Genomic DNA, 24,894 nt, shown 5'->3' with positions numbered 1-24,894 from the left:
GGGATCACGATGGTCAGCTCCCCCTCCTTGCTCGACCAGTCCGTGGTCCCCCCACCCTCCTGGGTCCCTGATCCGGTGTGCTCCTGCTCTTCCTCTGGCTGCAGCTCCTCCCCAGAGGTGTTCAGGAACAGAGCTCCCTGTAGAAGGGGCACATCGCTGGAGCCGCCCCGGAGCGTCCGGCCTGGTCCCTGGCACGGGCATAGCTCTGGTGTAGCGCCTTAAATTTGGAGCATACTTGCTCCGCAGTATGCTCCAGGTGGCCCTGGTGTGGAGGCCCTGTGCCAGGCAGCCAAAGGCTTGACCCCCATGTGGCGCAGCTCCCGCTCCATCCAGGAGCCCTGGGGGGGGGGGGGGCTCGGAGGGGGCCGTGGGGCTTGCGGGGGGGCTGGCTGCTGGCCATGCGGCTGCTGGAGCACGTATGCAGGCTGCTCCTAGCACACCTTCAGCTTCCTGCCACGGGTTTCCTGCGTGCGTGCGGCTTTAAGGCAGCCGAACACAGGCGCCATAGAGCCCCCCTGCTGCTGGCTGGAGCAGCCCCACGCTCCAGTTGATCGGCGCCATGGCGGACCTGTACTTCGACAGAGCAGACTATGGAGCATCTACACGTGTACTCTGTTGATTTAGTATATCGAAAGGGCGCGATCTTCCTGATACGGGATCGGGGTTCGGATTTCGAAGTGTGCGTCCCGTTCTTTCGATTTTTTTTCAAAAGTCGGGTTTACACGTGTGGACGCTCCTCCCGCTCTTTCGAAAAAGGGCCACTTATTTCAAAGTTTTTTGCACGTGTAGACGCAGCTTTTGACTTTAAGTTCCGTCGACAGAAGTGCTGCGTAAGACACTTCTGCGGACAGAGGGCTTCCAGTTGCCGGGCAGCCCTGTTTGAGAGCTGCTATTCCGCTTTCTGTCACCAGAGGGCAGTGTAGTCTGGAAGTTCTCTGTTGACAGAGCAAGTTGTGTGTAGCAGCAATTTGTCGACAGAGGTTCCGTCTAGATTTCTCTGTTGACAGCTTTTAGTGTAGACATAACCGATGAGTCTATGCGAATCTTTGGGGAGAAATTTTTCAGAATAGTACAAACCAAAAGGTACCCCTCATTCCTAATTTGTAGGAATTTGCTTTCAGCCTTGATTTGTAGTCGTTTTCCATTATAAATTGTACATATTATTGTTGTATTAGTAATAGAGAGAAAGCCGTGCTAGTCTGTATACTATCAAAACAAGAAACCAGAAAAATAGCACTTTAAAGACTAACAAAATAGTTTATTAGGTGAGCTTTCGTGGGACAGACCCACTTCTTCAGACCATAGCCAGACCAGAACAGACTCAATATTTAAGGCACAGAGAGCCAAAATTAGTAATCAAAGTTGACAAATCAGAAAAAAAAATTATCAAAGTGAGCAAATCAGAGAGCGGAGGGGTGAGGGGGGAAGGTCAAGAATTAATTAAGAATGAATTCTTGACCCCCCTCCTCCGCCCCTCTGCTCTCTGATTTGCTCACCTTGATTTTTTTTTTTCTGATTTGTCAACCTTGATTACTTTTTTGGTTCTCTGTGCCTTAATTATTGAGTCTGTTCTGATACGGCTATGGTCTGAAGAAGTGGGCCTGTCTCACGAAAACTCACCATCTAATAAATCATTTTGTTAGTCTTTAAAGCGCTATTTGACTGCTTTTTTGTTTTGCTAGTGTGGAAAGGTTATTTTTTAAAAAAAAAATCCAACAGTTTAGTTCCTTTATTTACCTGGACCCTTACTTTAGGACTGAGCCTTTATTTTTCTGGAACTAGATGCAAGGACACAGATATATGAACTAAGTGACTTACAACAATGAGCCTTAATAGTGGGACCCAATTGTGTTAGCTTTCATGATGTGATATCTGTAGGGTAAGAAATTTGCTGAAGATGCACACTCATTTGAACTTTCAGTGTTTCTGTACCAGCAAACCATTTTGTGAGTCATCGTTCTTTTTAAGTGGATAATTCAGGTGCCTTAATGAAAATTGGAGAGGTAGATTTGTTTGAATACACTATAATGTCCCTGTGCACATTGTAATTCTTGTTTTTAACTCTAGATTTAGAAAAAAAGATTGTCAATTCATATGCATCTTTCAATGTAGAACAGGGAACATGAAGGGTTTGTCTGCACATGAATTCTAGATGGCTATTAGATGAGGTTGTTACATAAATTCATACTTGTGTTTTTGGAGCGACAGCTTCCCTTTGTCGTTGCAACAGAGTACCTGCCTGCTCTTCATTAATGGAAAACATTAGATGCTAGGAAAAATCATTATTTTTAATAGACAAGTCATTAATCAATTCAGGTCATAAAATGGCAGACATTAGAAACCTGCTAGTCTCAGATTTGATGTGAAGGGAAGAGGGAGGAAAGAAGCATTTCCTATTGTCATTTTAAGTCACTTATTCTTTTTAATAGGAAAAGAAGAAAATAGAAAGTGAGAGCTCAGAGGGTGTCGTTATAATGGCCCCGTTACAGCACATTGTGCACAAGTAGAGCAGAAATAGAAGTAACTGTGATTCATCCTGCCACATGTGTGAGTGACAGTTGTGTTTCATGCAGTGTTGTAGTCACATCTGTCCAAATATCTTTTATTGCAAGCTTCTTGGAGTTCTTCCCTGGATCTTGGAAAGGTACTCAGAGTCCCAGCTAAATTCAGATTGAACAGGTAGCTTAACATAAGTAGTTACTGCTTATTGTAACGGAGACTGTTCAAAGTGGAATGGCCTACTAACCACTCCTTTAATCATGGGCCAAAAAAAAAGGGCCTTAGTGGATTGCAGATTGTTGTAATAAACTGTATATTCCATGTCTGTATTAATCTCAAGATATTTAGTGTTCAGGATGGGCTCCCCATTGCGTGTAGGTAGTGGTTGCTTGATAATATCCTGTGTAGGTTCCAGAGTAGAGTGCTGGGTGACAACCAGGATTGTGCAGTCTGAGTGGCTGGAGGTGAGGAACTTGGGTGTTCCCAGTATATGGGCTGAAGTAAATTTTACCTGCTTACCTAACTACCGGCTCTTTCAGGTGGCATGACATCATCATCCAGAGGATTTGACTAGGTCAGGTAAGGCTAGTAAACTCTCCTGGGAGTTTGGAAGGGCCCCTTTAGCTGGAAGTGTGACTCTGACATCCTGGAGAGTGTCAGATTTACACACAATTTGGGCCTACGTTGCAAATGAAAAAGTTTCTTTTTATGTGCCACTTGTCAAGCAGATGTTCCAAAGTGACACTTGGAGCAAATGTACTTAGAAATTCATCCGTGTCTGTTACCATGAAACTGAGTTTAAAGCTGTAGGCCCTGTCGCTAAAGTACTTCAGGAGATGTGTTATGAAATACTGAATTTCAAGGGATTGACTGTTAGATGGAAATCACAAACAAAAGCAAGGAAACAAAAAAGTGGATTTAATGCATTGTCAGTTGTAGTTTAAATGTACAGTTTCACAGTGGAATGAAGGCTGTGTCTACACTTGCTTTCCTCTTTTGAAAGAGATATGCAAATGAGGGAAATTGAACATGCAAATGTGGTACAGATTTACATATCTGGTGCCTTATTTGCATATTTTCTTTCGAAAGAGGAACAGAAGTGTAGACGCTGCTCTTTTGAAAGTAAACCCCCTCTTCGAAAGAACCCTTCTTCCCCTTTTTATGGGAAGTAGGGTTTTTTCGAAGAGAGGGTTTACTTTCGAAAGAGCAGCGTCTACACTGCTTTTCTTCTTTTGAAAGAATATGCAAATGAGGCACCAGATATGTAAATCTGCACCTCATTTGTATTTTCAATGTCCCTTATTTGCATGCCTCTTTCGAAAGAAGGATGCAAGTGTAAACACAGCCAAGATGTTTCAACCCTTCAGGGTAACAGGAACTGAGCCAGACAGTCCTTTTGTAAGGTTTGGCCCATCTAAATGCTGGCAAATGGAGTTAGTTGACAAAACTAGGGATTTATGGTGTTAGCCCCATGACCAGCCACAGTAGGAAGCCCTGTTACTGACTTAATCAGTGGCTGAAGGAGTACATGTTACAGTTCTCCAGAGAATCCAGGCAGTCCTCTGGGAAAGGGGACCTGCAGAAGCTGTCTTGGCCTAAAGATTGTAGAGTTCTAGGTGGAGGACTATACAGACATGGGAGCCAGTTACAAATGGAGCCCAGGGAAAATGGCTGTAAGGTTTTGCATGTTCACCTTTATAAACCAGACCTAGAAGGCAAGCGGTACTGTGAAAACTTCATACGTGCAATTTGAAAATAGAGGAATTCAGAATGTACATAAGGTGAAAAATGCTAACAGTGAGAATAACCAACCACTTGAAGAATTAAGCAAGGGGTTGTGGTGGATTCTCCAACCCTGAAAATATTAAAATCAAGAGGGATGCTTTTATAGAAGACACTTCTTGTAGTTCAACCCCAGCCATTGGACTTGAGGCATGAATTAATTACAGGAAGCCCTGTGGCCAGTGTTGTACAGAAAATTAAATTAGATGACTACAGTGGTCTCTTCTGGCCTTAAAATCTAGTGTGAAGGAGTGTGTGTGTGTGAAAATAATAAAGAATCTTACTTTGGATTCCTAGGTGACTTTGTGAGGTGGAAATGTTTGTTCTGATTTAAGTCTACATTGTTCCTTAAAGTAGGACTTGTAATACAAATTTATACAATTGAAATGTTCAGAACTAATAAAACAATTCAGTAAAAATCATGAAAGCAATCTTCAGTCAGTAGTGAAGGATGCGCTATTGAATGGATGCCTAAGGAAGAGGTATTGTCAGCTGATGCAGTATTTGACATGCCTCAGACAACACATTAGATCGGTAAAACTAGGTACATACTTGTCTTAAAGTAACTTTAAAACATGTCAATCAAATATCTCTTCTGAATAGCTCCTAGCTGTGAGAGTACCCAGAGAATTGATATGAGTTTTTCATTTGTAGACCGTTCATTTCAATATTCTTTGTAATTAAATGATGTAAGTCTGAATACATTAATTACAAAATGCATAGGGCTTATTCTAGAACTTCTTTTCCAGATATTTTAGAGGGCTCCTGCAAGTGATCTGGAACCATGGTGGCCCTGTCCTTGAAGATCTGCGTCCGCCAGTGCAACGTGGTGAAGACAATGCAATTTGAACCATCAACTGCGGTGTATGACGCATGTAGAGTTATTCGTGAGCGAGTGCCTGAGGCTCAAACAGGGCAAGGTTGGTCTGTAAATCTGTGTCCCTCAAATGCAATGTTTGTGTAAAGAAAAAAAAAAGTTGCACTTCTGTAATTTGTTCTGTTTTGAAGCATTTTCCATTCTCTGTGCACCTTCCTGATCACACTTAATGTTATTTTTTGGACAGCAGTCATTTTAAATATCCCATTTTTTTCAGGGTCTAATATGCACTAAAACTGCAGCTATAAATCTGTAACTGGTTACAACTAGAGTGGGTCAAGTGTCTCATTTACTTTTTTTTAATGACAAATGGCTTTGAACAAGCAATTTCTTGTGAAACTTTCAGATTTTTATAAAAATGAACCTTTTGTTTTGGCTTCCGACAAGCAGAAGACACTGCATTTCCTGACAAGCTCTCTCACTTGCAGAGTGTACCCCAGAGGTAGCTTTCCCTGTCATGTTTTCACAGCCACATTTTGCAGGTTGATAATAGGGCAATCTGGGGAAATATGGGCAGCTACTACCCAGTACTGCACATGCACTGTCAGTGCCTGTAGCAGGAAATAGGAATGCAGTATGCTCATAGCTGAGGAGGATACTGGGCCAAACAGACCACATAAGCATGGGTAAAGAGGGCTTTGTGCACAGCAAATAAAAGCACTGAAATGGTTAAAAAAAGACAAATATCTGCCAGCCTACACCTGTAACAGGCTGCTAATGTTGGCTCCCAATGTTATTAAGCTTAAACATGCCACATGCAGATACCAGTTGTGTTGAGTGCCACAACCTGGTTACAAATGCTGTTGATAACTGTGGTGTGGTCAGGAATGGACCCTGCCCAGCTATGTTTTTGGGTGTTGTATCTGTAGTGCTGTTGTAGCTGTTGTAATGACCTGCAGACCAAAGGGAGACCTGTATGACATTTAGCTTAACATAATCAAGACTTTGATAATTTGGTATAAAATGGCAGTAATTATGTAGGTTGTAATTAACTAATCATTTGACTTTGAGTCACAAGGTGAATATTAAATAAAACTAACAATAGGGCTATGTGTTGGGAAAAGGTGAAGCAAGGTAGCTCGGACATAAACTGTTGTAATTTTAGGGAAAGTTTAAGAATGGCACTGTGAAGTGATTTAAAAATTAATCATGGTTAATTACATTATCACCACTTGTTTTAAATATTTTTGATGTTTTCTGCATTTTCAAATACACTGCTTTCAGTTACAACACAGAATAGAAAGTGTTCAATGATGACTTTATTCTTATAAATATTTGCACAGTAAGGAACAAAAATTGTATTCTGCAATTAATTTTGTACACGTACTGCAGTGCAGTCTTTTTATCATGAAAGTTAAGTGTACAAATGTAGAATTATGTACAAAAACATGCATTCAAACATAAAACAATGTAAAACATTAGTGCTTACAAATCTACTCAATCATACTTCTTCAGTCAATTACTCAAACAAGTTTGTCTGCAATTTTCAGGAGATAATGGTGCCTGCTTCTTATCTGTGGTGTCACCTGAAAGTGAAAACAGGCATTCACATGACACTGAAACTGGCATTGCAAGATGTGCTAAAGATTCATATACCCCTCATGCTTCAGCCACCATTCCAGGGGGCACGCATCCATGCTGATAATGAGTTCTGTGTTATGATGATCCCAAAACATTGCAAAATAACGAACATTCATCTCCATCATCTGAGTCAGATGCTACCAGCAGATATTTGATTTTCTTTTTAGTTGTTTGTGTTCTATAGTTTCCACATCCAAGTGTTGTTCTTTTAAGACTTGTGAAACCATGCTCCGCGCTCTTGCTTCTCAGATTTTAGATTGCATTTCAGATTCTTCAACCTGGATCGAGTGCTGTAACTTTCTTTATAAGTGTCACATTGGTAGTTTCTTGGTTTTTGTGAAATCTACTGTGAAAACTTTCTTAAGATGAACATGTGCTATATTATCATCCAAACCTGCTATCTCGGCAGTCAAGAACTATGTGGCAGAATATGGGTAAAAGAGAGCAGGAGACATACAGTTCTCTCTCAAGGAGTTCAGGGGTAAATTTAAAGAAGGCATTTTTTTTAAAAAAGCATCAGCAGCATATCCTACAGAAAGGTGGCTGAAACATGAAGGGACAATGTTTAGCATATCTGGCAATAAATATCTTGCAGTGCTAGCTATAAAGGTGTCATGTGAACACCTCACTTCCTCATGACATTGTAAATAGGAAACAGGCAGCAGTATTTCCTGTCAATTTTGTAAACAAACGTGTTTGTTTTAGCAATTGGCAGATCAAGAAGTAGGACTGAGTAAACTTGTTGGGTCTAAAATATTGTATTTGTAAATGATGCTTTGATGGCTACACATGTTAATGCTTATTTTTGTAATAAAAAAGAATATAAAGTGAGAACTGTACACTTATATTCTTTGTTGTAATTGAAATCAATATTGAAAATTTAGAAAAATGCCCACAAATATTTCATAAATTTCAGTTGCTAGTCTATTATTTGATAGTACTGTTTGTCGTGATTAATTTTTTGAGTTAATTTCTTGAGTTAACTGAGATTTATCAACAGCCCTATTTAAAAAGATAATAAATTTGATCAAAGCTTACATTAAATTTACCACAGAGGTACCATGACGACAAATTGATGTAAATGCTAATGAGTTTCATATTAACTTGTTGAAGATAGGGACCTCACAAGAGTATAGAGGTGTAAAAGTATAAGGGAAGAAGGCTGAACCCATCTTTAATGTATATGAGCTAAGATCTTATCTGAAGGAGAGGGGATACGTTGGGTACCCATATGGACCAGTTCTGGGATTCCTTGCTATGCAGATAATGTGAGTATGCAAGTGCTGGCACTTTTGTATTGCTACTTTCCCTTTCGCTATAGTACTAATTGCTAATACAGGTTATAATGTAAGTAGTCAGAGGATAGTTTTTCATTTGCTCTTCAAGGTGTTCATTCTGTTGACAGTTTTTCTCCTGTGCCTGATTCAGAGGTAGAATCCTTTCAGGCTGCTGTATAGTACATTCATCCATCCTTATGAATCAGGCTACACAACATATTTTTGGAACCAATTCAGGTTTTTCACAACGCTCTGGCTTTGTGATGTTTATACTGTGCCTCAAGAATGTAAGCTCTCACAACCAGGAATGGGGTTCTAGCTTGTAACTCGGCCGCTAGTGTGATGAAATACAAATGATTAAAAAAAGCCAAAAAAACCCCGAACCCTTTGATGGCATATAGCTAATTTACTTCACAGCTTTTATTTTCTGTTTTAAATTTTGAAGCAGTTGTTACCAAAAGGCTGTTGTTTCTCTAGGGGTAGCCAAATTATCATAATTTAATTATCAGTTTTCAGTACAGAAGTATTTCTCTCTTGCAGAAGAGTGTGTGAGCATGTCAGGGCCTTAGTTTGTGGACATAAGAAAAGGCATTTTATTGGTCTAATCTTGCTAGATACTGAATGTACTTAACTTACTTTGAATTTAATAGATTTAGGGCTGCATATCTTTTTAAGGTCAGGTGCAAGAGGAAGAGAACTCATCTAATTACAATTTTTTCTTGTGTAAAGAGTTTTTTAAAATATTCAACTTCATTAAAATAAGAACGTGAATATCACTGCTAAGTAGAAATACAATTACTGAGCTAATGTATCATATCTCTTTTTCCAGTTAAGCTAGATGACAAGTTTCTCATTGTTCATTTTAAAATCCAGATCTTAGGACAGCTGTACACCTTTAGTGTGCCTGAGCTGAGTGAGCTACTACGCTGCCCACTATACTAGCCTCTAGCATGCAAGTCACCACCAGACAAATTCCAGAATACTATGCCCAGCTACTCTGGAATTACATATTGGGCAACACATGCATATCACTAGTTCTTGCATTACACCCCAGAAATGTACTACCCTGTATGGCTCAGTTATTGAGCAACAAGTGCATAAAGTCCATCATATCAACCAAGAAAAAGATAATGCCATAGCCTTTGTTACCTGAGCAGACTCCCCAAGCCCTTCAGCCAAACACTCACTGGATTAGCTAAAACATGAAAATTAGTTTATTAACTTCAGAAAGAGAGATTTTAAGTGATTATAAGTGGTGCAGACCTAGAAGATCAGAATTGAGTACAAAAATAAAAAGTAAAAACCCTAAGCTGTTTGCTAGACTTCACCAGGACTAAACTGGAAGGAAATGGGTTTTCTGACCCCTCGGAGTGTTGGAGGCACTCCACAGTTCTTAGCACACAAGCTGGGATCACTCCCCAGCCTGGGACTAATTCTACCCGGATCCAAGTACTTCAAGCAATCTTGATTCAGTAGAGAAGCTGATCTTTCTTAATTGGAAAAGCCCTTGCTGTTTAATGGGGTCAGGCAACCCCATTGTGAGAGCCATGCAGATCTGTGGGTGTCTGCTTTATATCTGTTGTGGCAAGGTCAGTCCCACTCCTGGGCTCTGGCCTCTTGCCGGAAGGGGGCACCTCAATGCCTGGGGTGAGGGGAGTCTAAACACTCCCTGTGGGAACTCTTCACCTCTCCCTGTGGTCTCTGGCAAAGCTGGTACTTTCCCTGTCTCCTAATGCTCTTTCTTGTTCTCACCTCCTCATCCCCCCTCTAGGTTCCTCTTATGCTCTCCTCCCCTTCTCCCAGCAAGGAAGGCCTTTTAAACAGTCCTGTGGCAGCCTCGAGTGAGCTCAGCTGGCCCTAAGTGATAGCAGATCCTCCTCAACTGTTCCCCTAGATCAGTCTCTCCTCACTGCCCCGCAATATCCCTCTGTTTATTAGCCAGGTGTTGCCTCTCTCGCCTTTTGGCCTTACTTCTTACACTGCAGATATACTCAGCCACCTGATTTTTGTGCATTGGAGCAGATGTACGTTTTGTGCCTAGAGCTCTGCATGCAGGTATCCCTGGATCATTTTGCAGACTGCAGATTTGATGTGGATACAGATTTTTGCATCTTCAGAGGGCCGGTGTGCTCCACCCTCAGTCATGCGTATGAATTGCAAATTCTTGCTTGAACCCCCTGTGTATGTGCAGCATGAAGTGTTGCCCCATGTGAAGGCCCTACATTCTGGCTGGGGTCCCGGCTATGGCCTGGCTCTCCGGTGGGGAGCACTGCGCTCTGGTGGTGGCCCCGTGCTCTGACAGGGGCCCAGATGTGGTGGGGACCCCTTGCTCTTTCCCCGTAGCTCAGCAGGGCCTCCCTGGCAGGGGCTCTGACCCCACTTCCATTCTCTGGTGGGGACCTTGGCCCTGCCCCACGCTGCATAAGGGAGAAAGGTCAGAGCTAAGCTCCTGCCATGTACCACTCTGAACTGGCTTGCATGCCAAGAGTGCATGCACCCCCCGGGTTGCCAAACCGTGATGTAGACCGTTGTGACAAATGAGTCTGGAATATTACATAAGCACTCCAAGTGACTGACTAGTTGACTTGTCACTGTCAAACCAGCCCCAGAATGCAACAAGTACAATATGCTGATTTTTTTTTCCTGCAAGATAAATACATACTGTGCAAAGGTCATTGCTTGTTCACGATTGAATAGAGAGGAATGACGTTTGGAGCTCTGTTAGGTGCACAATTTCTGGAGTGGTTTGATGTAATTGACTGTGTGCTGAACTTGTTTCCTAATCATCTCTCTGTGTGTGGGTTTCCTTTCCAGTGTTTAGTTTTCTAATGAATTCATGGAAAAAATTTCCTGGTGTGTTTTTACTTCCAGGGCTTGGGGAAATATTTCTGCATAAAATTCAGTATTTTTAGTTTAGATTCCTCTTGTGAGAAATTGTTTATTTGCATTATATAAGAATTGTAGTTATATTAAAATTGTGTATTTGTGACTCTTGAGTTACGCAGCAGCTACTAAAAACACAGGTGCAAGCAGAATGTTTTTTGAAAGCTGTCTCAGAGCAGTTTATATAAAATATCGCAATGTTTAGGTGTTTAACCGCTTTGCTGAACAGGAAGAGAAACCTCTTTAGGATTTCTTGGGAAAAGCTGTAGTCTTTACTTTTTTTACATTTCAAATGGCTTGTAATCGGTAAGGATCTGACTGTACAATATTGCTGGCAGCCTGAGTCCTGCCACTGACTTGAGTGGATGTGGGGGTCATGTCGTGGAAGTTCAAAAAACTACTTCCTTTAATTAAAGAGATTCTGAAGTGTTTAGTCCCCATATACCCACAGCCACTGCTGTTAGGGGTACAAAACGAAGAAAAACTTCACATAGTTGAAGTTGTCAGGAAAGTGGTGATAAGTGAATTACAGCCTTTGCATGGATTCATAGATTATTCCCTGGAACACTTTTTCTTCAAGTAAACTGCATATTTTAAAGCTGAAATCTCAGGTAACATGGTATGAGCTGACCAAGTATGAGCTCTGTTAGTTTTAAATCTGAATTCTTCTGCATTTTTGATGATTCACTGTGCTTGAATAAGGTGTTCTTATAGTTATAATGGTGTATTACAAATTCAGGATGAGGTTTGCTTGATGAACTATGTCCTTCCATCTAGAGCAGTGCTCTACAACCGGTATGCCACAAAGCTGTGCTTAATGTGCTGTCAAATTTTGAGAAAAAAATATTTAAAATTAATTGACTAAATCAGGGGTGGTCAACCTACAGATCTCGAGCTGCGAGCAGCTCTTTGAGCCATTAAATGCGGCTCCTCCTCAGAGCCGCACACTAGGAGTGCTGTCACCTGCTTTGTGCATGCACCCTAGCATAAGGTAGGGGGAGGGATAGCTCAGTGGTTTGAGCATTGCCCTCATAAACCCACAGTTGTGAGCTCAGTCCTTGAGAAGGCCATTTAGGGATCTGGGGCAAAAAAACCTGTCAGGGATGGTGACTGGTTCTGTCAAGAGGGCACAAGACTGGAGTCAATGACATCACAAGGTACCTTCCAGGTTTGTGAGATAAGTGCATGTTGATGGCAGCAGCTCTGGTGAATCTCCAGCATCAAGTTTGAGTGGGATATGGGGGATGCCTGGTTCTGGGGGAGGGCTTTCAGTTGGGAGTACCTGGCAGTAGGGGAGGGGGATGTGCATATATTGGGTGTGCCACAAAAGTACAAGCAAATGCTGAAGTGTGCCACTAGGTGATAAAGGCTGGTGAGCACTAGTCTTGGGTAAAGCCTATCTCTAAAATCCTGCCTTCTTCAGTCAAACCTCAATTCTTTTTAACTAGAGTAGCTGTACTTCTATTGAATTCCCATTACAACCAGAAGGTAAACTGACAAAGGCTTAAATTTGAGTTCTGGTCATCATATTGTTGTTCCTGGTTTGTTTTCCCGTGGTAATAGTGCCTTTCCTGTTTTGTTCCTCAGCCTCTGACTATGGACTGTTCTTGTCAGATGAAGATCCGCGGAAAGGTATTTGGTTGGAAGCTGGAAGGACACTGGATTATTACATGCTGAGAAGTGGGGTATGAAAAATTCTCTCATCTTTTCACCAGCAAATTTTGAGACAGTCATGTTGTACAAAAAGCATTTTGAGGCAAGGACAGGACACTTTACCCTGTGAGCATCCTGGCAACTGCTGTGGCACAGAGTACCCAGCTAAAAGAATGAAGAATACTCACTAATGTGCTGAGTGTCAAATATTGGTCATTTTAGCATCCAAGCAGGTACACTGGTACGGTACCAAGGTGTGGTTTACCCGTCTCATTTCAAAGAAGGGATTATATTTCTCTGTTGTTTGAGAGTGACAGTCAGAACCAAATTAATATTTTTAATAGGATTTGAACGCTGAGGGTTGAGATTCTGTGCTGGGCCTTTGAGAGTTTGAGAACTGGATGAGAGAGGGCTAAGGTGGCTTTAAGAGACCCCCATCTAACTTGGACAGAACTTGGGGTCTAAGTAATAGCTGGTCGGAACTTCTGTGGTTCCCCAGCCTTGCCTCTGACCCCTCCTTTCCTAATCCTAGTTCCTCACCAACATGACTTCTATGCCAGGGCTTTTGAAGAGTCCTCAGCACCATTATGGCTGGTCTTCCATGTTAACAGAGGAAGCCACCTGAGAGCAGCTAAGGCTTTTAGAGCCCCATCATGCCGTGAAGACTGCAGCATCTAATCAAGCGGGTCTTTGCCCACGAAAGCTTATGCTCCAAAATATCTGTTAGTCTATAAGGTGCCACAAGACTTCTTGTTGTTCTCAAAGCTACAGACTAACACGGCTGCTTCTGTGATACTTGCAGCATAATTGTTCATTGTGTTACTGTGCCCTAGGCAATTTTCAGAGGTGAGTTAGCTAATCAGGTGATTGAAGGCCTGTGGAATAAGGCTGAGTGGAGACACTAACACAGCTTTTAAACTGAAGCAATGGTTGGCCATCTCTACTAGAGCCAACCTCCACCTGTCCCCGGTGCGGGCAGCAAACTTTAAAAGTTATTTAAATAGTTCTTCAAAATTATATATTTGTGTTTTGTCCAATTAAAACCTACATCTGCTCCAGATTTCAGCTATTTCAATGGATTACTAGTTTGGAATGATTCTGAAGATGTGTAGTAAGGCTCTGTGTGGTTTATTTCCTAGGATGTTTTGGAGTACAAAAAGAAACAGAGACCTCAGAAAATACGGATGCTGGATGGGGCAGTGAAAACAGTAATGGTAGATGATTCTAAAACTGTTGGTGAATTGCTGGTTACCATTTGCAGCAGGATAGGTGAGATTTCTTGGTGTGAATCTCTGAGAATATTACCTTTTTCTCCCTATGTTTTGTATCTGGGGTTTTAGGAGTCTGTGTGTCATGTACTATAGTTATCAACATCAGCTTTGTTGTGCCTTTCTGAAAATAGGCAGTGTACAGTATAAGTTAAGCTTAATTAAAATACTTGCAATGGCTTTTTCCCAATTCTGAAAAGTAGAACTTTACTTCTCCTTGCCTTCGTCTGTGAGCCAAGAGAGAGTCACACCTTAAAAATTTTTACTACCAGATGGCACTCACCAGTCAGAGGTACATATGTTATCTGACACTTAGGCCATGTCTGCACTTAGTAAAAATGTCGAAATGGCCATGCTAATGGCCAAATCAAAGAATACTAATGAGGAACAAGGGGATTTTGATGTTGGTGGGGTCCTTTCAAAAAGGACCCCCATGTAGATGAGCCGTGTGGGAGCAAACTATGGCACTTTTGAAGTGCTGTGGCTGGCGGCATGCTAATGAGGTGCTGAATATGCATTTCAGTGCCTCATTAGCATTCTTCGATGTGGCCATTAGTATGGCCATTTTGAAGTTTTTAATACGTGTAGATGTAGCCTTAATGTTCTAAATATTGCAGTATTTATTTCTTCCACACACAGTTTACTTCAGTGATATGGTGAAGTAACACCAGCTTCATGCCTTATTCTTCCATCTGGCTGAGAAGCTAAGACTCCTGTTTCATACCAGGAGCGGGGAGCCCCCAGCCTGGCTCAGGATTCCGGCTTGCCTGGAATCCAGACTCTGAGGCTTGGGGCTCCCCATCCCAGAATCTGGCCTGCGGCAGGGTGGGGGATGGGGAGCCCCAAGTCTTGCGGGCCAGGTAAGAGAAGCTGGTTCTGAATCTGGCTCACAGGTTTGGGTGGGAGTTTGGGGATCGGGGGGAGGGATGCAAGAAGCAGCTCCAGGCTCTGCATGCTACCGCTGCCACTCCCCCTTCCCCAGCATGAGGAACAGCAAGAGCTGCTGGCAGAGAGGCTTCCCACTGCTCTGATAGGCCAGAATTCCTGCCAATCAGAGCATCAGGGAGAGTTTCTCTCCATCCTCTTTAGAGCTCCCCTTCAGAAAGTTGAAGGCTGCTATTAAATCAACCCTCAGTCTTCTCTTCTGCAAACTCAGTAGGCTCTGATCCCTCAGCCTCTCCTCATAGGTCATGTGCTCCAGTCCCTTAATCATTTTTGTTGCCCTCCGCTGAACCTGCTCCAGCACATCCACATCCTTTCTATACTGGGGGGCCCAAAACTGGATGCAGTACTTCAGATGTGGCCTCACCAGTGCAGAATAGAGGGGAACAACAATTTCTTTAGATCTGCTTGAAATGCTCCTCCTAATGCACCCCAATATGCTGTTGGCCTTCTTGGCTTCAAGGGCACACTCTTTACTCGTACCCGGCCTTTCATCCACAATAATCCCTAGGTCCCTTTCTGCTGTACTGCTGCTTAGCCAGTCTGTCCCCAGCCTATAACAATGCTTGGGATTCTTTTGTTCCAAGTGCAGGATTCTACACTTCTCCTTGTTGAACCGCATCAGACTTTTTTAGGCCCAATCCTCCAACTTATCCAGGTCACTCTGGATCCTATCTCTACCCTCCAATGTGTCTACCTCTCCCCCTAGCTTGGTGTCATCTGTCAACTTGCTGAGGATGCAGTCCAGTCCCTCATCCAGGTCATTAATAATGATGTTGAACAACACCTGCCCCAGAACCTACCGCCAACCAGATATTGAGCCATTGACCAGTACCTGTTTGGCCCAACCATCAAGCCAGCTTTCTATCCATCTTACATTCCATGGATCCAATCCATACTTCCTTAACTTATGGGCAAGAATGTTGTGAGAGACTGTATCAAAAGCTTTGCTGGAGTCAAGGTATATCACACCCACTGACTTCCCCATGTCCACAGAGCCTGTTACCTCATCATAGAAGCTAATCAGATCGGTCAGGCATGACTTGCCCCTGGAGAATCCATGTTGACTACTTTTGATCACTTTCCCGTCTTCCAAGTGCTCCAAAATGGATTCCTTGGGGATCCCTTCCATTATTTTCCCAGGTACTGAGGTAAGACTGACTGGTCTATAGTCCCTTGGTTTGTTTTTCTTTCCATTTTTAAAGATGGGCACTACATTGACCTTTTTCCAGTCATCCGGACTCTCTCCTGATCTCCAAGAGTCTTCAAAGATAATGGCTAAAGGCTTGGCAATGACGTCTCCCATTTCCCTCAGTACCCTTGGGTGCATGAAACCCAGACCCATATATTTGTGTACATCCAGTTTTTCTAAGTAGCCCCTAACTCGTTCCTTCCCCCGTGAGGGCTGCCCTCCACCTTTCCATATTGTATTGTCTAGCACCATAGTGTGGGAGCTGTCCTTGTCCATGAAGACTGAGGCAAAAAAAACCATTGAGTACTTCAGCTTTTCTTACATCATCTTTCACTAAGTAACATCCAGTAACTGTCCAACACCTTTCCTGATAACCCTCTTATTGTTAACATGTCTGTGGAAACCCTTCTTGTTACCCTTCGCATCCCTTGCCAGCTGCTGTCCTGATTGCTGCCTGACATTTTCTAGCCATATATTTATACTCCTCCTGTTATAGTCATCTGTACATGTTTCCACTTCTTATACGCATCCTTTTTGAGTTTAAGCTGACCGAGAATTTCCCTGTTGAGCCAAGCTGGTTGCCTACCATATTTGTGTTTCTTATTATGCAGCGGGCTGGTTGTTCCTGTGCCTTCAGCAAGACTCCTTTAAAATACTGCCAGTTCTCCTGAACCCTTTGCCCCTTCATCTTCGTTTCCCAGGGGATCCTGCCTATCACTTCTCTCAGGGAGTTGAAGTCTGCCCTTTTGAAATCAAGGGTCTGTTTTGGAACTTTATTCTGCTCAAAATCCACTAGCGCTTGACCTTGCTACCTTTCTCAGGAGATTTAAAATTTGTAAGAAAGCAACTTCCTTGAGAATGGTGCAAGGTAAATACTGCGTGCACGCACACATGCTAGGTACAGTTTTTTAAGGATAATTTTCTGAGCCTGAGAGAGGGATGTTAAGCCTTCGGTGTCACTTTTTGTTGGAAAGGTCGACTAGGAACCATACTTGATGCAGTCATGTAAGGATACATTTTAGCACTTGATCTGGAATATGTTTAGATTTTAAATTCAAATATATTGTGTTTTAATCAATGTTTAGCTTAAACCCTTCCTGCTGGTGGCCTAGTATATGTAACATTTGCATGTTTTGGCTGCCAGAGTTGTATGCTTACCCTCTGTTCTCACTTATAGGAATAACTAATTATGAAGAATATTCCCTAATCCAAGAGAGCATTGAAGAGAAAAAGGAGGAGGGCTCAGGTACACTTAAGAAAGACAGAACATTATTACGAGATGAAAGAAAAATGGAGAAGTTGAAGGCCAAGCTTCATACAGATGATGATTGTGAGTACTGTCCCACAAGAAGGGTTGTTTAACCAATCAGGTGTGTTCCTGGAGAGTCATCTGATGTGGGGACCAAGAAGAATGCAGAAATTCATGATTGGGTTGGGACATTTCTTATCAAATAATCTGCTGCACTTACCTTCCATTCTGAAATCCAGAAAAGTGTTACACAACATGCTGGGGTGTATGTGGTTGTGGTATCATGTTGCTGCAGTGTATTTTTAAATCCACTTGAAAAGCTTTTAGCCACAAGAGAGCAGTTGTCATATATGTTGAAAACTAGTTCTGGATCCAGTCTTATTGATCTCCATGTCATTGGTGGAAGGATGTCAGTCGCACAGTGATCTCGCTACATTCTACAGAGGAGGGTTATTTGTTCAACTATTGATTTTTTTCTCATTCTTCTCATTCATTGCCTTTGTTCCGACAGTCAATATAACCTGTTTTGCATTTGTCTTTATGTAAAATATAAAGGGTACATTCCAAGAAACCAAAGCACTGCTTGCCTTGTTACATGTGTTTGAAGAGTCATCAGCACAGAGTGGTCAAAATCCAGCAAAACAACTCAGTTTTTAAGTGGCAAGCTACCTCATTCCATCTTGCATAACCTTACCTTAAGTTTCTTGTGATTGGCATGAATTTTTATCCCTGTTATTATCACAGGCCAGTGTTTTAAAACAACATGAAATTAGGAATAGGAAACTAAAGAGAGAAAATGTACTTTTATTCCCATTGTTGATTCAGTTTCACCCCACTGCTTGGAAGATATGTAAAACTAACATGTAAGTTACAACTGTATTTGCATTTATGCTTTTAATAATTTTCATAGTTTGTGCTACAACAAATTCTTACTAAATTCTAACTGAAATTCACCGTATTTGTTTCCTAATATTTTGGACTTCAGTATCAATTCCAACCTTCATAACATTGGCTGTGAAGTGGAGCAGATTCCTGCATATGATGGCCTCTTATTTCATAATGTACCTGCTTATCTTGCAAGTACATGTCCAAAAGCTCACCATATCCTGTCACTTCAGCACTGTGGACATATCCTCGAGCTAACTTGCAGTTCTGTAACATTCATCACTGTGGTTTCAAGTGCAAATATTGTCTCAGACAAGCAAGAAAAAACCCACTAAACAAAAAGTCAGAAGTCAGAACATTTAAACGTTCATTTTTTAAAAAATCTTGCCTTCTGGTTTTTGAATCTGTAGATAATCTATTTTCAAGCTTCTTGCTGGAACAATGTGAGCTAGAAACTCTGAAATAAAAGCAGTGATTCTCATGTTAGCATTAGTCCGTGTGTTGGGATTTTAAGAAAAACACTAAATACCTCATCTCTCTCTCACGCAAATGCCATTAAGGTTGGCAACACTTAGTAAGGTGTTTTATTATGTTTCTGTTCCAGTAAACTGGCTAGATCACAGTCGAACATTCAGAGAACAAGGAGTTGATGAAAATGAAACACTACTATTGAGGCGGAAATTCTTTTATTCAGACCAGAATGTAGATTCAAGAGATCCAGTTCAGCTGAACTTGCTTTATGTTCAGGTATAGTACGTTCAGCAGAGAAACCTCTTCTGTCTGACTGAGGTGTTCTATGTTGTATTGTTACAGTTAGTGCTACTGTGTTCAGCTGCCATGTGCTCTTATTTCGTTTCCATCCCAGTCCTGTACTTGAACTGGAACTTAGGGAAGTTCTACAACTCCTTCATATATATCATTTCTGGAGGTGGGAGCAGGTCCTGAAATCTGGTTTGCAGGATCAAATTTTGCTCTGAAAGATCTGTCGCAGCCCTGTACACAACCATGTGAATAGGTGGGTTGCAGCATTTGAAGATTCTGGGTTTGTCTGTGTAACTGGGGGAAGACTGCCTCAGGCAAGAAATTAGTGATGGATAATCTGGAAAAGATGCTCTTTGACTTTTCTAGAGGGGTTGAGGTGTATACAGCTGGAAAAACTATTTACTGCTAAAGTGAGCAAACTGGATGTATACACCCGTTGTGTAAGGATGGCATTTGGAGTTACTTTATGTCTTGGTGTGCATTTTTATGATAAAACCATGCTTCCCACTTTGTAGAGCCTTGTTTATAATGATCACATGACTATATTGAGATGGGCAATGCAATTACTTGAGCCATGTCTACACTAGAGTTTTGTCAACAAAAGTGGCGTTTTGTCAACAAAAGCCCAGGGAGTGTCCACATTACCAAGGTGTTCTGTTGACAGTCAATTGACAGAATGTGACACTTTTGTTGACAGCATTCTGACATTCCCCCATAAGGCAGAACACCTCTCTCCCCAGGTTTCTGTCAGCAGCAAGCCAGTCTGGATGTTCCAGGGGGCCTTCTGTTGACAGAAAAGGCCTCCAGGGTGCCATGCAGCTGCCCCAGGGACACCCTATCCACAGCAATCAGTACTCTATGGTCCCTGCCTCAGGCCATTCTTAAAGCTGCGAGGAGCCCCAGAAACCCCGTGGCAGGAAGCTGAGAGTGTGGAAGCACTAGAGCACACAGGCTGCTTGTCCCCACGCCCTCACAGCTACTCCTTCCTTCTGATTCCTGAAAGATGGCAGAGAGCCAGCCAACTTGGAATCCCCGCTCCCCCCCACCAGGGAGCTGTCTAGGGAGCAGCTGGAGGGCTTTCAGGAGCAACTCTGGGGCATGAAACATCGGGCTCCCTCCTGGACCAGGCGTGAGGTCCTGGGCTTATTGAGCATGTCGGCCAAGGAAGAGACCCTCCTCCACCCCTTAGCAAAGAGATGGAATGCCCCCACATACACCCGGCTGGTCACCACCCTACCAGCATGAGGCCACCCCACTCCCACCATGGAGCAGGTGCAGGCGAAGGCTAAAGAACTTTGCCAGGGAAACACCTGGGTATGCGATGCCAGGCAGAGATGTGGGGCTGGACCTGCCACCTGCCCCTACTACAGGGAGCTGCATGAGCTCTTGGGCAGGGATGACACTTCCCCACTGACCTCCCCCATCAACACAGTGGAGAAGGGGCCCCCCTCCTCCTGCACAGCTGGAGCCCGAGGAGGAGAACCAGCTGCACCCTGGGAGCCAACACCCTGCCAGAACTCCAGGTGGACACAGAGTCCGAGGCCAGCAGCAGCACCCTAGTCATTGCCCTGGACTCAGGTCCCTCCAGCCAGGCCACCACTCGGGCACCCCCCAGAGCTGTTTAAGGGTCACTTTGGTAAGTATCCTGTATGTCACATCCTCCTGGGCATGGGAAGCGGGTGCAGACGGGACGTGCTGTGAGCATCGCCAGGCCGGCTTGGATGGAACCTTACACTGTGGTCCTGGCATGTGGAACCATGTGCAAGGCAGTGTGTCCCACCTGGACCCAGCAGGCAGCCCCTGGGCATGGGCGTCAGCCTGCCGCCAGCCTCATGGGAGCCTGGACAAGCCCCAGGCCCCGGAGGAGAGTGGGTTCTGCCAGCCCCTGCCATGGCTGGAGATGGGCTAGCCACATAGGCACCAGCCTGACCCCAGACACACAGAGGAGTGTGGCATGCCCACAGGCAAGAGTCAGCATCTGCTCCTGTGCACAGCACTGTGAGCCTTGTGTGTGGGGTTCGCTGGGTAGGGCCAGGCTGCTCCCAGCTCACCTGCCACCCATGCGGCAACCTCTCTGTGGCTAGACATCCCCCCTTGGCCACTAGTCCTTCGACTGGGGAGGGGGTCACAACAATCAGCCTGGTCCCTGAGGTGACAGGTTTTTTGCAAGCATCCTAAATGTGCTCCTTAAACATGTAACAAAAATCACCCCATAGGAATGAATTATGTGGCATGGGGGTAAACTGATAGGTCAGTCCTCCAGAATCTGGTTCAGGTGCGTGATTATTGAAAGTTTGCAATCAAATGGTTGTTTGGGCTGAGAGAGAAGAGTTCTTCAAGGTATGTTTCCAATCTGTACTCCACTTAGGGACAGGCATGCCCTTCATGCCCCTGAAGTTGAAGAATTTTGAAAGCTCTCCTTCAGGTTTTTTGTTATCTAAATATTGAATGCTGTCTTAGTGCTTTCTGTAAGTAGTTTTTTCAACAGTTAGTGGTGGTAATAGCTGTTATAGCTTTTAGTACAAGCTCCTGCTATCTCCATACTCTAGTAGAGGTTTCAGATGACTCCATGAACTCCAGGTTTCAAGACTTGTGTGTCCTGCCTCCATTCAGGAACAACCACATGCGATGCTTGTGCTGTTTTGGTAAGATGCATGTCATGGCTAGGTGTAATATCTGCTGCTCTTTCCCTAGCTGTACCCATGAAGCGTGGGGATTTTGGCTTAGAAAACATCTCACAGAGAAGAACATGAGGTTGCAGTTGGACCCAGGCCAGGGGCACCCATTGTACATCGGCCAAAATCTATATGGAATAAACCTCCCACCTGGGGTTTCATCAGGAAGGCAGAGAACACTCATACAAACATAAGAGTAGGTCTCCTCTTAAGTTGTCTATGAAGTTGTTCATCTTGAGAAGTTGAGCAGACCTACTCTGTTAACCTCTAGAGACTTAGACATGGGAAATCCAAGGGGTCTAACACCCATAGGCTATGTCTACACGTGCCCCAAACTTCGAAATGGCCACGCAAATGGCCATTTCGAAGTTTACTAATGAAGCGCAGAAATGCATATTCAGTGCTTCATTAGCATGCGGGCGGCAGCGGCACTTCGAAATTGACGCGCCTCGCCGCCGCGCGTCTCATCCAGACGGAGCTCCTTTTCGAAAGGACCCCGGCTACTTCGAAGTCCCCTTATTCCCATGAGCAGACACAGCCATAAAGGAAGGGCTTTGTTGGTATCAGAACCTGTTCCACTGACACCCATGCCATCAGCTCTATCTAAGTCTCTGGGTCAGTTGGTTCTGGTGTGATCAGAGCTGCTTTCATTGGTAGTAGCAACACAGTCTCCATCTTCTGACCAGTTCAGTAAAAGTGGTGTGGATCCTTCAGGCTCCAAAGTCAGAGACTTGCACTGCACCTGAGAATGGCTTCATTTCCCGTGTCATCAGGAACTTCGCTAATGAGGGAGCTAGGGACTCTACCAGGTTACCTGAGACCACTGGTTTTCAGCCTGTGGTCCATGAAGGCAAACTATGTTGAAGGTATCTGGGAAAAGGACTGGATTTTACAGTTACTGTTCTTGTGCCTTTTGCAACCATTACATTTACACACACCACCAGAAAGCAAAATGCAGGTGGCCATCATCCATGACTGTTCTTACAAGTGCAATCAGTATTTTCCATGTTAATTAGGCAAGTAAGTTTCCTTTCTTCCTCAAGTGATTGCTCAAGTCCATTCCATAGTAGGTGAGTGTGCTCGCCACATGTACCGGTCGGAAGCTTTTCCTCTGGCAGCATCTGTAGGAGAATGGCTCTGGAGTGGCACCACCATCGCACAATGTAAGGGACACTTGCAACACCTTCTCACCTCCAGTTGTGGTATCTTAGAACTGCTGGCTTTGACTTGTAGTTAGCTCTCCTCTGCTTAGAAGCTCTTTAGGTAGGTTTTGCAGTTGATAACTTACTTGCTGTCCCAGATAGGATGTTTGCCTGGGGATGGAGCATGCCTCAAATCCAAGGCACGCTCTGCCTGTGAGTGACTCTCACAAGAGTTGGCTAAGGTGTCTCGGTGAGGAACACATTAGTGACGTGCAGAATTTGCAGATCATTCAAGCCCTCTGTTAAGAAAGAAAAGGGGCATTTGCTTGTGGGCACTTCTAATGGAGTTGGCACTGTACCCAGCAGGGGAGCAAACGGCAGCCTGGACCTCGGGTACTGTGTCTCCAATGCAGAAGGTTCCCTTAGTGCCTTCCTCCATTTACCTCCATTCAACACTGCTCAGTACAGAAGTTGCTTCAGCCAATGGCCACTCCTCTCTGCTCCAAAAGGACAAGGAGGGACAGGGCTGGGGAGCCTACAGCTGTATTGAGCAGCTCATTGCCTCTGCCAGGAAGGTGAACTTTGACTCAAACAGAGTGACCCAGCCCACAGAGTCAGCAGTGGGCAGCAGTGATGGCCTCCAGGAGCCCTGCAGTTGGCACAGGACATTTTGGGCATGCCCATGCCCCCGGCACTGATGCCTTAGTCTTAAGGCAAGCCCACATTGGTCCCCCTCAGGGCATTTCCCCTAAGGCACCATCTGTCTCAGAGAGTGTTGGAATGCCAGTGCTCCTGTGTGAAGCTGGCATGTCTCGGGGGCTAGGAGACAGGCACTGCAGACTCCCCTTCGGTCTCCTGATAAGGGACGCACCAAGGTTCAGGGCCACCCTCAGTGATGCAGCATCACAGAACTACTGAGGCATATGCCTCCCAGCATGGAACCGTCAAGAGAAGTCAGAATTCCTGAGGGCTTGGCTCCATTCCTGGAGCTGCTCCGTGGAGCACTGGTCATCTTCTTACCAGCACCTGCCCCGGCTGGCAGTCTTCACAGTCTCGAGGCTCCTTGGACCACTGGTGTTGCTCTAGTTCTCAGTCCCATTTCCAATCACTGCACCAAAGTATGATGGGAGGTGTAGACTGATACAGAACCACCTTTCCCAATCCAGTACCAGCTGCCTGCCATAGTGGTTCTTAACAGTAAGGGAGACGTATGTTAGCCTGGAGCGTACCAGTCTGAGAGAAGCAGATGTGAGCCTTCTTGTTCCTGGTCACTGGGCAGTGCACTCCTGCCATCAGAGGTTGGCACAAAGCAAAGGTCCCTGTCACCTCAACAGGTACAGACCCTGTCGATGCCGCCCCAGCCCTTAGCACTGCAAAAGACAATACGGCTGCAATGACACTGGCCAATGCCCTGATTCCCAGAAGACACTGGGGAATTTACAGAGGAGCCCCAGATTCCCAAGTCAGTTTCAGGGGCTTCAGGGAAACGGTCAGCCTCTGTATCTCAACCACCTAGATCAACATAAGCCAATGGGGAGAAAATCCCCACACCCAAGAGCCCCTAACAGATCCCTCGAAGGTATCCCATGGGCAGGGATTGGTAACCCAACACCAGCCTCCTCTTCATCCTCACCAGATGAGGCCATCACATGCTCCCTCTCCAAGTACCAGAGGAGCTTCTTAGGCAGGCAGCCTCAAACCTGGGGCTGTAGGCGGAGCAGTTGGAGGAGCCAGCAGACTCCCTCTTTGATGCACAAGAAGGCTCAGAGAAAATAGTCTGTGCCAGCAAAGGGGCACAAATAATTCTGTTTTTACCTGGTCCCCAAATCCCTTGTAGTAGGGTCCATTGACCACAAGGAGAGGCAAGGGTAACTGTGAGCAATGCCATAAAATTCACTTGAAATGGCTGGATTTATTTGGTTGTGAGGTTTATTCTTTAGCTTGCCTTCATCTCCAGGCCCTCCTTGGCCATTAGGAACTTAACGTGTGGCTTGCTTCCTGAATCCTCAAGGATGGAGTTCAGAGCGCTCCTCAAGGAAGGGATGACAGCAACCAGAGCAGCCCACTAGGCAGCTGCAGATGCAACTTATGCTATGGCATGCATAATGACATCAACCATGTGTGTTTCAGTTGCTGCAGCACTTACCGTTTGTTGGGTGTGCCCTGTTTTCAGAGAGAGACACAAAATTACACAAGCTTAACTTTAAGGACCCTAGGGCTGTATGTG

The 24,894-nt window shown here is 44.2% G+C and overlaps 1 protein-coding gene across 6 annotated transcripts in view; it reads left to right on the top strand.

Annotated features, from left to right (window-relative positions):
- TLN2 (talin 2) overlaps nucleotides 1–24,894 on the top strand; it is a 495,540-nt gene that overhangs the window by 234,800 nt on the left and 235,846 nt on the right. For all 6 annotated transcript variants that reach the window (XR_012647070.1, XM_075006263.1, XM_075006264.1 and 3 more), the window contains 5 exons: nucleotides 5,031–5,201; nucleotides 12,487–12,584; nucleotides 13,692–13,821; nucleotides 17,132–17,284; nucleotides 18,693–18,835. Coding sequence is in view for 5 of the 6 variants with exons in the window: in XM_075006263.1 (XP_074862364.1) it covers nucleotides 5,066–5,201; nucleotides 12,487–12,584; nucleotides 13,692–13,821; nucleotides 17,132–17,284; nucleotides 18,693–18,835 (660 nt within the window). In the remaining variant the exon portion in view is untranslated. The remainder of the gene's footprint in view (nucleotides 1–5,030; nucleotides 5,202–12,486; nucleotides 12,585–13,691; nucleotides 13,822–17,131; nucleotides 17,285–18,692; nucleotides 18,836–24,894) is intronic.

Source organism: Carettochelys insculpta, chromosome 12, assembly GCF_033958435.1.
Source record: "Carettochelys insculpta isolate YL-2023 chromosome 12, ASM3395843v1, whole genome shotgun sequence".
Taxonomy (NCBI): Eukaryota; Metazoa; Chordata; order Testudines; family Carettochelyidae; genus Carettochelys; species Carettochelys insculpta.
The sequence above is the reverse complement of the archived record's forward strand: the minus strand, read 5'-3'. Positions and strand labels throughout refer to the sequence as shown.